This window comes from Vigna umbellata, chromosome 4 (genome assembly GCF_029865625.1).
Source record: "Vigna umbellata cultivar VRB3 chromosome 4, Vumbellata_1.0, whole genome shotgun sequence".
NCBI classification, from domain to species: domain Eukaryota; kingdom Viridiplantae; phylum Streptophyta; class Magnoliopsida; order Fabales; family Fabaceae; genus Vigna; species Vigna umbellata.
In genome coordinates, this window is record NC_142168.1 from 62258386 (window position 1) to 62272504 (window position 14119).

General features: G+C 29.1%; 2 protein-coding genes across 4 annotated transcripts; both read right to left on the reverse strand.

Moving 5' to 3' along the window:
* LOC148200833 (uncharacterized) lies at positions 1-4801 on the reverse strand. 3 transcript variants are annotated; one of them, XM_088114475.1, is made up of 6 exons: positions 4416-4801; positions 2004-2353; positions 1760-1912; positions 1530-1671; positions 1046-1287; positions 1-553 (listed from the first exon to the last, which is right to left on the reverse strand). In XM_088114475.1, the coding sequence occupies exons 2-6, from the start codon at positions 2328-2330 to the stop codon at positions 377-379; spliced, it is 1041 nt and encodes a 346-aa protein (XP_087970601.1). In that variant the 5' UTR covers positions 2331-2353; positions 4416-4801; the 3' UTR covers positions 1-376. The 3 variants fall into 3 exon arrangements, with proteins under 3 accessions (XP_087970601.1, XP_087970602.1, XP_087970600.1); XM_088114476.1 differs by having other exon boundaries at positions 1-583; positions 1046-1155; positions 4416-4799; XM_088114474.1 differs by having other exon boundaries at positions 1-583; positions 4416-4794.
* Positions 4802-6308: 1507 nt separating this feature from the next.
* Positions 6309-8365, reverse strand: LOC148200834 (protein LURP-one-related 11-like). The gene is made up of 3 exons (XM_088114477.1): positions 8096-8365; positions 7789-8019; positions 6309-6546 (listed from the first exon to the last, which is right to left on the reverse strand). Exons 1-3 carry the CDS (start codon positions 8348-8350, stop codon positions 6412-6414), a joined length of 621 nt encoding a protein of 206 aa, XP_087970603.1. The 5' UTR covers positions 8351-8365; the 3' UTR covers positions 6309-6411.
* Positions 8366-14119: the final 5754 nt, after the last annotated feature.

Genomic DNA, 14119 nt, shown 5'->3' on the forward strand with positions numbered 1-14119 from the left:
TAATATCTAAAAATGAAAACTCCATAGACCAATTTAGGAAGAAATTGATATGTTTAAATGTGAGTCTAAAGTCCCACATCAATTAAAAATCAGTAAAATAACTAGTATGTAAATAAAGGGACCACATAAACCTATTAGGGGGATTGTGGGGATTCAATGTTGATACGAAGTCTTATATCTTTAAAAACGGGTAACGGGTTACTCTAAGAAGGTCAACTAATTTAGACTAATTCGTTAGGTGTCTGACGTGAATCAGAGATCCTTGGTTACACTGAACATGCTAGTGCATGTCTTGTTACAAAGTTATGTCATAAAACACAATCTTGAAGTGAGGCGAACAATTTAAATGAATGGAAAGATAGTTATAAAGGAATAACTACAAGTATAGCTGGATGAGTTCATCACTAACAACTGATGGAGTAAGAACACCTAAATCAGTGAAAAGCAGAGTGAGATACTGTGGAGGAGTATAATCCCGCGCAGAACATTCAACCTCAACCTTGGATGGAACAGGCACACCAAAATCAACAGGGCGTAAGGCAGGGGCCAAATCCTTTTGATCCAGAGGGTAAAATCGAGCAAACTGTCAATTACATACAGGTATGTAGCAGGTCCATTACTAATCGAGTTTTATTTTGATACACGGTAATTATCTTATTCTAACAATCAATTAGACAGAATTTTATACCCAACTTTTAAGGAAACTGTCTATTACAAAACATGATAATCTCACCATTGTTCATACATGGGAACCATTATTGGGTGACTCTTATAAATTCCACTTTGAGCAGAAGAAGAAGCATAATGTTGAATTAAGTCTAAGAGGTTCTCATACGGAATCAACTGATTTTTTTGGTTAAGACTCTTTTCTTATAACTTCTTATAACATACTGTACTAATAAAACAAGCCAAGACTCGTGACACTCTTAATCAATGGCCTAAGTCATTAAGTCATAAAAATTACCGTGTTAAACAGTAGTGTATTCTAATCAAATTCCTATTGATCAATATAACAACTACGCAGAAAAATGGAATCAAAGCATACCTTGTAACTTTCAGCAGCCACATAAACTGGCTTGTTCATACTCTTAGCCACCATTGCAATTTGGTAAGTTCCCATCATGTTGATTATACCACCACTTTCAACAACTCCATCTGCCCCAACAAACACCATGTCAACCTCATCCATAGTATAAGCCACTGCAGAGTCTATAACAAGTTTCACAGTCACATCAAGCTTCGCCAGCTCATTGGAAAACCGCAAACCCGTTCTATCTGGTCTCCCCTCTAAAAATTAAGAGTGATCCATCAATTCCATCCTTAAAATATTACCCTCTTTCTTAGTTACTCCTTAAAAAACTATTTAGCTAATTCAGGCAATAATAGAAATCAAGCTGAGTAGTAAGCTCAAATACAAAACATTCTTCAAATCACTGTTTGAACTTAATCAGAATACAATAATTAAGAGATTAAAGCGGTAAATATATTTTCAAAACTAAAAAACCTCGTTGCTTTAGAGAGAGCAGAACCTGTGCACAAGACTCTAAAGAGCTTGTTATTCTGTGCAGCGAGTTTGAGAATCTGAAGCACGACTCTGGAGAAACCGTGAACAAGAATTGTGCAACCGTCGAATATAAAATCCTGGCTCAGCATTGCAATGATTTCGCGAGCCTGAAAAAGGAACCGATTGAAAGAGTGATGATGCGAGTGAGTGAAAGGGGGGTGGGGGAGTGATTGAGTGAGTGAGTGAGTGAGTTACCTTGAAGGAGATTTCGCCGAACTTATCGGCGCGTTCGAGCAAGCGAGACTTGGCGGAATTGAAGTCTTCGTACTCGAGAGCGGAAGTCCTGGTGACGTATCGCATGAAGAGATCGCAGGCGGCGGTTAAGGAGATTGAGGTTGTATCCCAACACTGTGTGCAGCGTAACACCGGAACAGAATCGGTTAATGATAATAATCACAAAATCAATTTCAATGAGAAGAGAAGGGATGGGGGTGGTTACTTTGAGGGAATCAGAGGCGCTTTTGAGTTGGATTTCGAGCTGCATCATGGTGGTGGCCTTGCTGGAGCGGATAACGGCGGCCAAGGCACGAATGGCGGCGACGGCCTCCGCCAAATCGGGGTGCTTGCGCCAGGTGTCGAACTCCTGGATGACGGAGAAGGGTTCGTCGGCGTCATTGTGGGAAGGAGGAAGAGGAGGAGATGGAGGAGGAGGAGAAGGGGTACGAGGGACAGTGGCGGACTGAGCCTGAGCAAGCCAATCGGTGCTCACTACCCCGAACTGCACCGCTCTGTTCTCGTAGTACGCTGATGTCTTCCGATTCTCCATTCAATTCCTCCTCGTCTCACTTCCTGTAAATCAGCCAATCGGTTATTTTATATTACTTTTACACTTTAGAAATTATTTTTAATTAATAAATCAAAAACAAAATCCAGGGTGAAATAATTATATATTTTGTTGAGAAATATGGTGAATGTTGATATATTATTCACTTCAAAAGAGAATAATCCTCCTGGAGAATTGATAGTTTTTAGACCAATATCTCCTTTTTTGGAAGTAACAAAAATCATTTAATACGTTCCCTTAAAAGCATCTATATTTATGATGAAAATAAAAATATCAAGAGATTTAGATGTTTAAATAATTCAATCGTGAGAACATAATTCGACTCAGTTTACTGTCCCATCTTAAGCCTCGCATTGACTTAATTTTGTTACAAATGATCACACAAAATAGGTCAAAAGAATATGCAAGCTAAATTAGCTGTTCTCCTAAAGTTTACTCCAGCAGCTCTGTGAGAAACACTTAAAACTCTTTCCTCTCTACCCTTTTCTTATACCATATTGTATAGTCACCTGGAAAATTTTTCAGAACCGAAATTAGGAATGAAAGGAACTGCTGACATGTATAAGAGAGCAGAACTGAGAATTAGATGAGACTAAAGAACAAGATATGTTTTTCTCTTGAAAAGCATTTTATTACCATCCCCTCAAGAAATGGCCTATTGCCCTTTTGCCATGTTCTCGTCATACCACAGCCTGAACTCTATCCGTGGCTTTGGAAAGAGAATTTGATCCCATGTGCCAAATAACTGATTTAGGAAAAGCCGTGTCTTATCATTCATCTGTAATTTGTTTCCATGTTTACCTGAGGCCAGAAACTAATTATATTCAATGAACTGTGCCGGTGTATTGAATAAGCAGAGTATAACTAATATTGCAATCACATTTCAAAAGTTACACAAAGTGGATTAGCAAAGAACTTGTCCAGATCTTTAGTTTATCATCTCCATTTTCAAAATCATAGTAACACACAGGATAAGGTTCAGATTGGTGGCACTCCCATTGCTCCTTAACAAAGGCTAGTATCCATTATTTTATAATGATTTTAATCGTAAAGAGTTTCCTGCCATTTCTGATGCCTTCAAACCTAGTATCACAAGTTGCTGGGATCAGAATAGGATTTCCGGGATTACTTGTAAACTCATGGAACTGGCAACCTTTCTCAAAGTTCTAAATATGCAAGGTTATCAGCTGGGTTGTGCCATGTGGAAGAAAAAAATGCATCCCACGGGTCTTTTTATAGCACGATATATACTTTCTCCTGTTTGACAACTCACAAGGGATACTCCCATCCCAACTGATTCATCTCCCCTCTCTATCCAAAAGCTCAATTTTCATTGCCATGTTCGGAGCTTCCAATTCCATGTCTTTGCATTTTGGTATGTCATTCATGCTCAGGCATTCCCTTATCTGATTCTTTTCTCCGTTACCTTTTTCAGGCTTAGCTTCATTGAAGCCTTCAGGCTTAGCATTCAGTTTTGATGCCTGTGCTCAGGTTCATTGATGAGTGGCAGTTACACTTTACATGTTCTAAAAATCATCTACTATATTACTAAGCATGACCATTTTATTTTATACGCAGCCTTTCTGAGTTAACATGGGTAACATTTGAAATATAGTGCACTTCCTTTAGATATATTTTGACAATAAGTTTAATTGCGTTTTCAAATCACATGTCAAATCGCATGCTTCATGCTCTTCTCCTCTTCAATCATATACTATACAGAAAAATATAATGAACAGGAACCAAATACTGAAACATGGCAACACACAGTTAAGAACTTATATTCAAAGAAGGTTGGGGAACCTTCAAAACTAACATCCACCCAATAACCCAGAAACAGAAACTAACTCATACGAGAAATCCTAAATAACAAGCTAAAAGATAGATCAGGTTTAAATCCTATTTTCCCCCATTTTCCTATAATACATTTTGAAAGGTTTAATTGTATTCAGTGGTTCCTGATATCTAACATATGTAAACTAAACCTCACCAACTACCAACAAACAAATGCCAAATATTAAGCAGTGATGAATAAACAAACAAGAGAAAACAATAGCTGGAACAAACCTTGCTCGTTGCAACCAAACACCAAAGATGGAAGGCTATAATTGGAGGCATCGTAGTAGAAACTGGGAATCAGCGCCTTAACGAACTCATGGTAAAGCGAGGAAACATCTATGCCATCCTCCACCAGGAAGGCGAACACGTGATCGGAAGCAGCACACCAGGCTTTCAACCAAAGGGCGTGCAGGCCACATTGCCCGTCCTATAATGCACAACCTTTTCATCGATCGCGTCCACGAACTCCAAGATCTGAGGCACCTCTCGGAGCTTATTCGGAGGCGGCGAGGGAGTGGAGGCACCGGGAGAGTGCGGCGAGGCGGTTGAAGACGATGACGTTGACAACGAAGTTGAAATTGGGTTCGGGTTTTGGGTTCGAATCGGGTTGGGAAGGTGGAACTTATCATTTTTAATCTTATATTATCTTAGAATTTTGTAAAGAATTTTTTTAGGAGTTGTGCGAACTTAAAAGGCCAATTATTTTGGGGGTAGATTCAAATTTATTCTGAAACCTAATTATTTTTGAAATATTTTGGAAAACAAATCCAATTATTTGATAAACTTAATTTGTTTTATAAGTATTAATATAAAAATAATTTAATGAATAGTATTTTGTAAAAACAATGTTCATCTAAACTAATTCTGCATAAGTTTTAAGTTAATCTTTAGAATTGAAGAAATTTGGAAAATTATGTAAGCATTAAAACAAGTATTTTTAACTTAATACACGATTATTTATATTTATTCCACACAAAAAAAATACAACTAGAATACAATTACTAAATTTATAAAATTTAAATTTAATAATTTAATAGTTTTTATTTAATTTTTGTAGAACATTTTTACAAATTTTAGGAAGTGCTTATAGAAGTTATTAATTGTGAATGTTAACAATTAATCATTTTAAGCAATATTTAGCAGTATTAAATCGAATACGTAAATGAACATTATGAAATATATATGTGAGAATTTGACTTATCATTTAAAAAAACCCAAACAGGCTCTATGCTGAAGAAGACATTTTCTATACCTTTTTTAATAAAAAAATTGAAGTAAAATATTTTTCCTTCCAAATTAAAAATGTAGAGGATTAGCTTTATACTTGTAGGATCAACATAAAATAGATAGCCAAAGCCTCTTAAATCTTAAACATCGAATGAATTAATCCTTTTTTTCACTTCTAATTCATCCGTTTGAATTTACACTTCTAATTTTCTCAAATATTTATAATCAAATCCTCCAATGACTCTTTTTACTGAAATAATTAGGAATTTAAGTTGATTTTTTCCAAGAAAACTATTTAAAGGATTTAACTCAAAAATAAACCAATGTTGATTAAGACTTAAAAATATAAATGTAAACTTAGGGTTGATATATATTAGGAAAATTTGAAAGATGGTGTGTTATTTATGTAGAAAATTTGTTCATTAAAATTTTGTTTTTTAAAAAATATTTCAAAGAATGAAAAAAGAAAAAGTATTTAAACTGTTGTTTTAAACTTTAATTCTTAAATATATAAAATTATTGAATAAGATAGAACAAGGGTTATTTCAAATATAATATAAAAGAAAGATAATGATATTTGAAAATATTTTTTTCACAATATTTTAATATCATTTACGTGTGATTTTGTTATTAGTTCATGTTGGTGTTTATGATTATTATTATTGATTGTAAAGTAATTTTGGACCAATCACAGAATAATACGTAAATGATGTTAAAATATTGTAAAAGAAATGTTGTTAAAGTATCGTTATCATAAAAGAAACTATGCTAAAGAACATATCATTAACACTTCTATGTAGAGAATCAAAGGCTGCATTTCTGGAAGAAAACAAAAGTGAAATTAAATTTGATTTCAATCATTTTGTGATTGATTAATCACACACGCACACTTTTCTGCAAAGCTCAACACAGAAACTGTATTTAGCAATCGATGTGCTATAATTCTCACTCAATATGTAAATCACTACTGTTGTGGAAACTGTTACTTCCAAAATACTTACATTTTAGAGTTTATAAGATTGTATGCTACAACAAGTCCCATAACTAGAGAAAGATCTATATTTTGCTCCACTACCATTGTGAAAACATCTTCTCCTAAATCAACTCCACTATGTGACTTCTTCCTCCTTAGCTGCAAACACAAAAACAGGTATAAGTAAAATAATAATAACAATTCTAAAATCCTTCTACTATGTTCTTCTACTTTCTCTCTCTCTCTCTCTCTCTCTCTCTCTCTCTCTCTCTCTCTCTCTCTCTCTCTCTCTCTCTATATATATATATATTATATATATATATATATATATATATATATATATATATATATTATTTTGTGGTACTAAAACATCTTAAGTCATTACACCCATCATGAGATCAGCACATCACTAAGGTCGTGCTCTCCAAACACTCTTTCACCCTTTCAGAAACTAATTCCAAAAAAGACAAATGACTTAGTTCATGATACATTGATATACAAATTTTTTATATTCATTTGACATTATTTTTCTTTACTTTTTACTTTATTTATTCTTTTAAAGTACAAAAATTCAGTTTTTTATGACTATGTTATCTTTGTAATGTGTGTCAAATGAACGTAAAGATATGTCACTTTATCATTACTCTAAAGAGAAATGGTATTATGACACACTTTTACATTCATTTGATACAGGATACAAGGGTAAAATAGTCATAAAAATGTAAAATTTTGTATTTTTTTAAGAAAGAAGAGAGGAAAAAATAAGTAAGGGTAGTGTCAAATGAATGTAAAAATTTAGGTGTGTCAAATAATCATTTTTCTACTCTAAAATTTAGAAAAATGATTCTTTGACACATAATTTTTTTACATTGATTTGATACTACTTTTTTTACTCTTTACTCTCTTTCTTCTTGAAAAAAATACAAAAAATTACACTTTTATGACCATTTTACTCTTATATTGTCTGTCAAATGAATGTAAAAGTATGTCAAGATACCATTACTCCTAAATTAAAAAAAAATGATACTTTGACACAGATAAATTTTTTACATTCATTTGACACTATCATTTCTTACTTTTTAATTTATTCTTTTTCGAAAAAATACAAAAGTTCATTTCTTTATGAGTATTTTACCTTTATAGTGTGTGTCAAAATGGAAAAGTGTGTCAACCAACCATTACTTAGATTTAAAACTTACCCATTCTCATAATTTTTACACGTGTAAAAAAAGAAAAGAAAAACCAACTAAACAATCTTCATTTAATGCATTTGTTTTTATGCATATCTCCCTTTTGCTGATAGATATTAAAGATGAATGAATTGAGTTCATGAGACATTTGAGGAATTATGAAATTAATGGTGTTAAACTTTGCTGATTAACAAGATGTAAGAAACCTTACCTCTGCAACCACCACTCCAACCTCATTAGATATTTTGCAAGCTGAACTGCAGGTGCTGCTTTCTATTTTATGAATATAGGGTTGGTTTTTGTCCAAACCAAGTTCAACTTCATAGATCGAACCCCCTTTAGAGATCTTATAAGTTTTTGAAACTCGAAAGCATGGTCCTTTGTGGTCATTTCTTGTTGCTGGAAATCTGTAACCCTCCCAGAATCTGGACAACTTATATTGCTGAAACCACAAAAGACTAAAATAATGTTATACATCAGTTATTTTATGTGAAAGACTGTGCATGAAATTTGCTTACCTTTTTTAGCATAGTGAACAAAATATCACCATTTTGGTCCATGAGATGAACTTCTGCTCTATGCTTGCAGTTGTAGTTATCAACTCTGTATGCAATCTGGCCATTGGAATCAAAAACAGTGCACCCTTTTCCATTCAGTACAAGAGATTTCATCCATAGGGTAAAAGTTTCTTGCTTGCAAGTGAAACTGCAGGTAGTAGAGGATTCTAGTGCTTGGGGACAAACTTTTCCCATGGTTGAAATTGTGTGTAGCATGTCACTGATAAAAGGTTTTTATATATACTAATGGGATAACCATTTATTATTATGGCCACATGAAATTTTTAATCAAAGTCGGTTAAAGAAAATAAAGCATAGAATGATTCTCAGTGAGTGGTTTGAGGATGAAGGCAAAACACAAAAATAATAGTACAAACCACACATGATATAAAATACAATATCATGTCTCATTTGTTAATTATGTTTTTGTTTAATATGATTTCTTGGCGTGTTCTTTGAAATTAAAGCAAAACTCCACAACTGCAGCCGTAAGCTTGTTTACAACTAATTGCCCTAAACCTTATCATCAATATATAATAGTGACTTTTTGCTGCAGGTCATATCAGACGTTACATAATATAATCCCCACTTGTTGCTTGATGATGAAAAGCAGATGAATGTATGCCATTCAATAGTTTTTTTATAGTATTAGTAGTTGCACAATGCAAAGGTTTCATTGTATGATCTTGTTGTTATTATTATAAACCAAAGTATGTACGGAGACTTCAAAATGATAGTATTTTATATTATACCTGTTTGGAACAAATTTAATGCACTGGTCTGCATTTTTACACTTTTAGTTTTAAAACTTGTATGCAATATTGTATCACCATATAAATTAAGTAAATTATATCGTTTTATTAGAGAAGATAGTATATTGTATGGGCTTTAACATGGTGATTATGGAGACCTTGACATATTAAAAAATCTCAAAAAGTAAACTTTGCAAAGGAAATTTGAATGGTAATGAATACAGAAAGTCTGTAAATAAAGAAATATAATCAAGTAGCATAGAACTGGAATGAAATTATCACAGCAAAAATATTTATTTCATTAGTACACTGGTAAATAGTTATACTATTAGTATATTAGTGTATCAAAAGGTGAGATTATTACTATCTCTCTTGTGATCATGAATATTTTTTATATTTATTAGGTCAGGACTATTTTTTTCCATATTAAAATTATAGTTTATTTAACAACATGGTTAAGTGGTGAAACTGACTTCTTCCATGTGAAGGTTGGCATTTGGTCCAAGGCTTCAAATTTATTAGGCCACTTGAGTCAAATAATATGGCCCCAAAATCAAGAAACAAGCAGAATTGAAATAAAATCAGCAATAAATTATAATATATATATATATATATATATATATATATATATATAAAGTTATGAAAAATGTTCTTTTTAACAATTCTCTTACAATTTTTTACAATAGTATAATAGTTTGTGATTGATCCGTTTTAAATATATGGATCAATAAAATAATGACACATAATTAATTGGCGTTGTTAAATCCTAAAATTATAATATATATATATATATATATATATATGAGTGTGAGACAGAGATAAGAAGAGTATTTATTTTATTAGTATATTGGTAAATATATATTCAATTATTAGTATACTAATATTATGCATGAAGTAAATTAACTATTTTTTCGATATTAAAATTATAGTTTATTCAAGAACATGGTTAAGTGGCTAAACTAACTTCTTCTGCCATGTGAATGTTTGCATTTGGTCAAAGTCATCAAATTTATTCGGCCACTTGGGTCAAATATTGTTCCAGAACAGTCATATGACTGATATTCAATTCTTAAATCTTTGATTTCAAACTTGGTTTGTCTTATATATACAGCTGAATTCGTTAAGCAGTTATGGTAAATTCCTTATCATTACTACATATTAATTTCTATCAATAAATCAAATTGGCAAATTTTGCTTGGATAAAAATAAATGAGAAAAAACTAATAGATTTGATGACTACATGTTTTAATTTAATTATCCAATAAATTAAAAGACTAAATAGTTAATCTTAACTTAAATCATCCAATAAATTATTAATGAGACTATTCAACCGGAAAATAAAAATAAAAAGTATGATTAATTATATTTGGATCATAATTAGATAATTATTAATTAAAACTTTACTCTAAAATTTATAAATATAGTTTTGAGATAAAAAAAAATAATAGATTTATATTTATTATACCATTAATTCATAATTGTCAATTTAACATTTGAATGTTTTATGCAGGTATTCTCTAAATAGTTTAGACGATCAATTAGGCCTAAATCTTTATCAATAGTCACAATTTAAACAATAGACCCCAACCCTATACTCCACGCAAAATAAATAACAAGTGATTTAAAAATAATATATATATATATATATATATATATATATATATATATATATATATATATATATATATATATATATATATATATATATATTATTAGAGGTTCCATTTTAACTATTATGATAAACACTAAAATTGTTTACCATTGTGACAATCTTTTTACTGCTAACACTATTTGAATAACTTTAAACTTAGTTAATATTTTATTTAATATAATTGTTTTTTCTAAATTACTCCACTCGTTCTAGAATTGAACTCTTCCATCACCATTTCTTCATGAACGTGACTGCTTCTACTTCTTCATGAACACTGTGTACCCTTATAATTGTTTCTTCGAGATCAACATTGATATTCTGGTATTTTGCATTTAATATTTATGTTCGCACAAATTTTTCGCATGAGCTCTGTTTTTGTTTTCTGAAATATTTTTTATCTTCGACCGATTATTTAGGGTTCTTGTTCACAATCAATAATTAGCGTTTTCGTTCATACAAGAGATTCATCCTTACCTCATTTGCTATAATTTATTCGCTTATTTAAGGTGAAATAATATGTACAACAAACAATAAATATTGTTCGAATAGATTTTAATCATAGTTCTGATACTATGTTAGAAGTAAACTTTAAATCTAACTCAATTCCACAAAATCGGTTTGTAAGGTGAGGTTTGCATCCACTTATAACGTTTTATTTCTAAGTTGATGTAGGACTTTCAACCTCTCTGTCTTAAAGAAAATTAGTTGTTGATTTAGAAGTTTTTTGCCCAAAGAAAACTATGCACAACGAAAAATAGAAAAGTCTAGAGAAAGAATTGCTTAACAATATTCACTAGCATTCAAGCATGTTTGTATTTCATTTGCTCTGTTTTGTATTCTCTTCCTTTCTTTTTATTTACTTGTTTATCTGTGTTTGAATTAAAGATTTCGAGTAAGCGTGCCTTTAGTCATTGTTTGGTTGATCCGCGACATGATCAAACTTGGTCTGTCCATTGCTCAAGCAATTGTAGATTCGGGAGTTAGCTGAAAAGGAGTTTGAGAATTAAATATATATATATATATATATATATATATATATATATATATATATATATATATATATATATATATATATATATATATATATAACAATAATTTTAAAACCGTCTAATTAAATATGATACTCAATAAATATTTTAAAATGATTATTAATTAAAAATTAATTTTAATTACAAATATGTCATCAATCTTCTCAACTCCGATTTTCCTGTTTTTAAAAACATTTTTAATATTAATGCATATATAATAATATGTTACTTTTATTTATTCATTACAAGAAAATATTTTTTATTGATGATACAAGTTATTGATAATAATAAAAATTTATCGATAATATAAATTTTAAATCATTAAAATAATTACTAACGAATTATATGAATGGATTTCCTATTAGTGAAAATATTCATAATAATTTAAATTATAAAATTCATCAATAAATTTGAATTTACTAATATATTTATTTTAATTGGTAATAACAGAAATTCTTATAAACTGTATGCTCTAGGTTTAGATTAATATAATTTTGTATTACCTCATATTAGTATTTAAATATGAGTATGTTTAAATATAATGCTGCATAATTATTTTTTATTGAATATATATAATATATATATATATTATATATATATATATAATTTGCATCTATATGATATTTTAATGAATTATTTAATATGTTTTTAATGATTGTAATATAACTGTCCTATTATTAAAATTTATGTAACAGTGATCACTTTAAATAAAAAACAAAGGATAGTATTTAATTGAAATCCTTGAATATTATTCTTTTGATATTAAGACTAATGTAATTCAATTTCTCAAAAGAGTTATTCAAATTATTTAGTTAATAAAATCTTATCTATACTAAAACATGCCAAAAAGTTTAGTTAATTTTTTTTATAATATTTTAATTTTAATATTTTTATGGATGTATAATTTTTATAATTTACTTGTACGCAATAAATATTACTAATTTTATTTTAAAATAAGATTATTTAATTAAAAGAAATTCAATATACATTTTTATATAGTGAAACAATTTTAGTTGATTCTTTTTATAGCAATTTTCGTATATACAAAAACATGAAAATTAGTGTAAGAATAAAAGTCCTATAAATGCATTTTCCCTCTCTTTTCTCACCTACTATTCTTAGTCTTGGCAGGAATAAGGCTAATTGTATAGCAGTTTTCCATCTTTATGAATATCACTTGAAAAAAACTATCTTGGCTCCAATTTTCTCATATATATATATATATATATATATAAGAATATTGTGAAACAAGTTTTTCTCATAAGTATAAGATTATATGGTGATATGATAACCTTTCAAAATATTTATAAAAAAACAATAAAATAAAGTAACATAATATTCTTGATATTTTAAAATAATTTAAGGACGAAAGATATAATTAACTTTCGTTTTAATTTTACTAATTAATTATTTCTTTTATGTCTAAAAGAAAAAAACTGATATGTTAAGTTAACGTGTGAGATGCACGGTTATTTTAAAAAAAAAATTGTAAATGAATAATATATACTGTACAAGTTTCAAGAGTTATATTTTACAAATTTAATATACTAATAATATACAGTATATCTTACTCTAGAATAGTCATTTAACTTTTTATTTCAAACGAATATTAATTAGTATAGACTAACAAAAGTAACAATTTTCAATTTTGGAGCTCAAAAAGAAAATAATTTTTCTTATAGAAAACCCTAAACCAAAAGTTAATTATTTCTAATTACTTACAATTAATATAAATGTGATTAATAGATAAATTATTTCAAGTTTCAAACATTCAGAAAATTTATATTTAATTACGATTCAGAAATATTACTAAGATTGAAACCATTTGAGTTTTAGAAAAAAAAAACACAATGAAAATCATGATAAGTTTCAAGTAAATTTCATGTTGCCTTTTATTTCTACTATTCACTGTGTTTATGATAAATGGGATACGATTTGATCTCATATCACATAATATATATATATATATTATATATATATATAATATAAATAGATAGAGAGAAGGAGTCCATTTATTTTAAAAATAAATAAAATGACTTAATCTTGCATTTCTATTTTCTTAAAAATATCAAATTTTAGTTTATAAAAAAATTTCTATTCATACAAAAAAATATCTTAAACATAAGAGTATTTTAATAATTTTTATTTTTAATTTAAAATAAAATATAAAAAATAAAAAATTATTCAAATATTTTCAATTTTAAAATTTAGAATCCATATATTATGAGGATGAAGATTTTTTTGTCAAAGTTACAAAAGTTAACAAACTATATATATAAAATAAAATTTATTGAAATTAAGAATATGGAATGACTTATTTCTCGTCCTATCTTTCTATAATGTAATCACCTGTTATTTTTACATATAGTACTATTATTAATATTAATTTTTCTTTAAAATATAGAGGCACGTGTCTCTTTTTCATTTATAATCATATAAAATAATCTAACAATAATGATGACATTTCTCAATAAAATATTTATTTTAGCTTGAAAAGTTAGATTTCAACTTTCCAAATTGTATTTTTAGGAAACTTAATAAAATCCTCTCCCAA

Coding starts and splice junctions, on each gene's coding strand:
- LOC148200833 (XM_088114474.1), bottom strand. CDS start 2,330: ATGGAGAATCGGAAGACATCAGCGTACTACGAGAACAGAGCGGTGCAG. Junction 1,913..2,003: donor GCGCCTCTGATTCCCTCAAA/GTAACCACCCCC, acceptor CGCTGCACACAG/TGTTGGGATACAACCTCAAT. Junction 584..1,045: donor TGGCTGCTGAAAGTTACAAG/GTATGCTTTGAT, acceptor TGTAATTGACAG/TTTGCTCGATTTTACCCTCT.
- LOC148200834 (XM_088114477.1), bottom strand. CDS start 8,350: ATGCTACACACAATTTCAACCATGGGAAAAGTTTGTCCCCAAGCACTA. Junction 8,020..8,095: donor TGTTCACTATGCTAAAAAAG/GTAAGCAAATTT, acceptor TTGTGGTTTCAG/CAATATAAGTTGTCCAGATT. Junction 6,547..7,788: donor TTGGAGTGGTGGTTGCAGAG/GTAAGGTTTCTT, acceptor TTGTGTTTGCAG/CTAAGGAGGAAGAAGTCACA.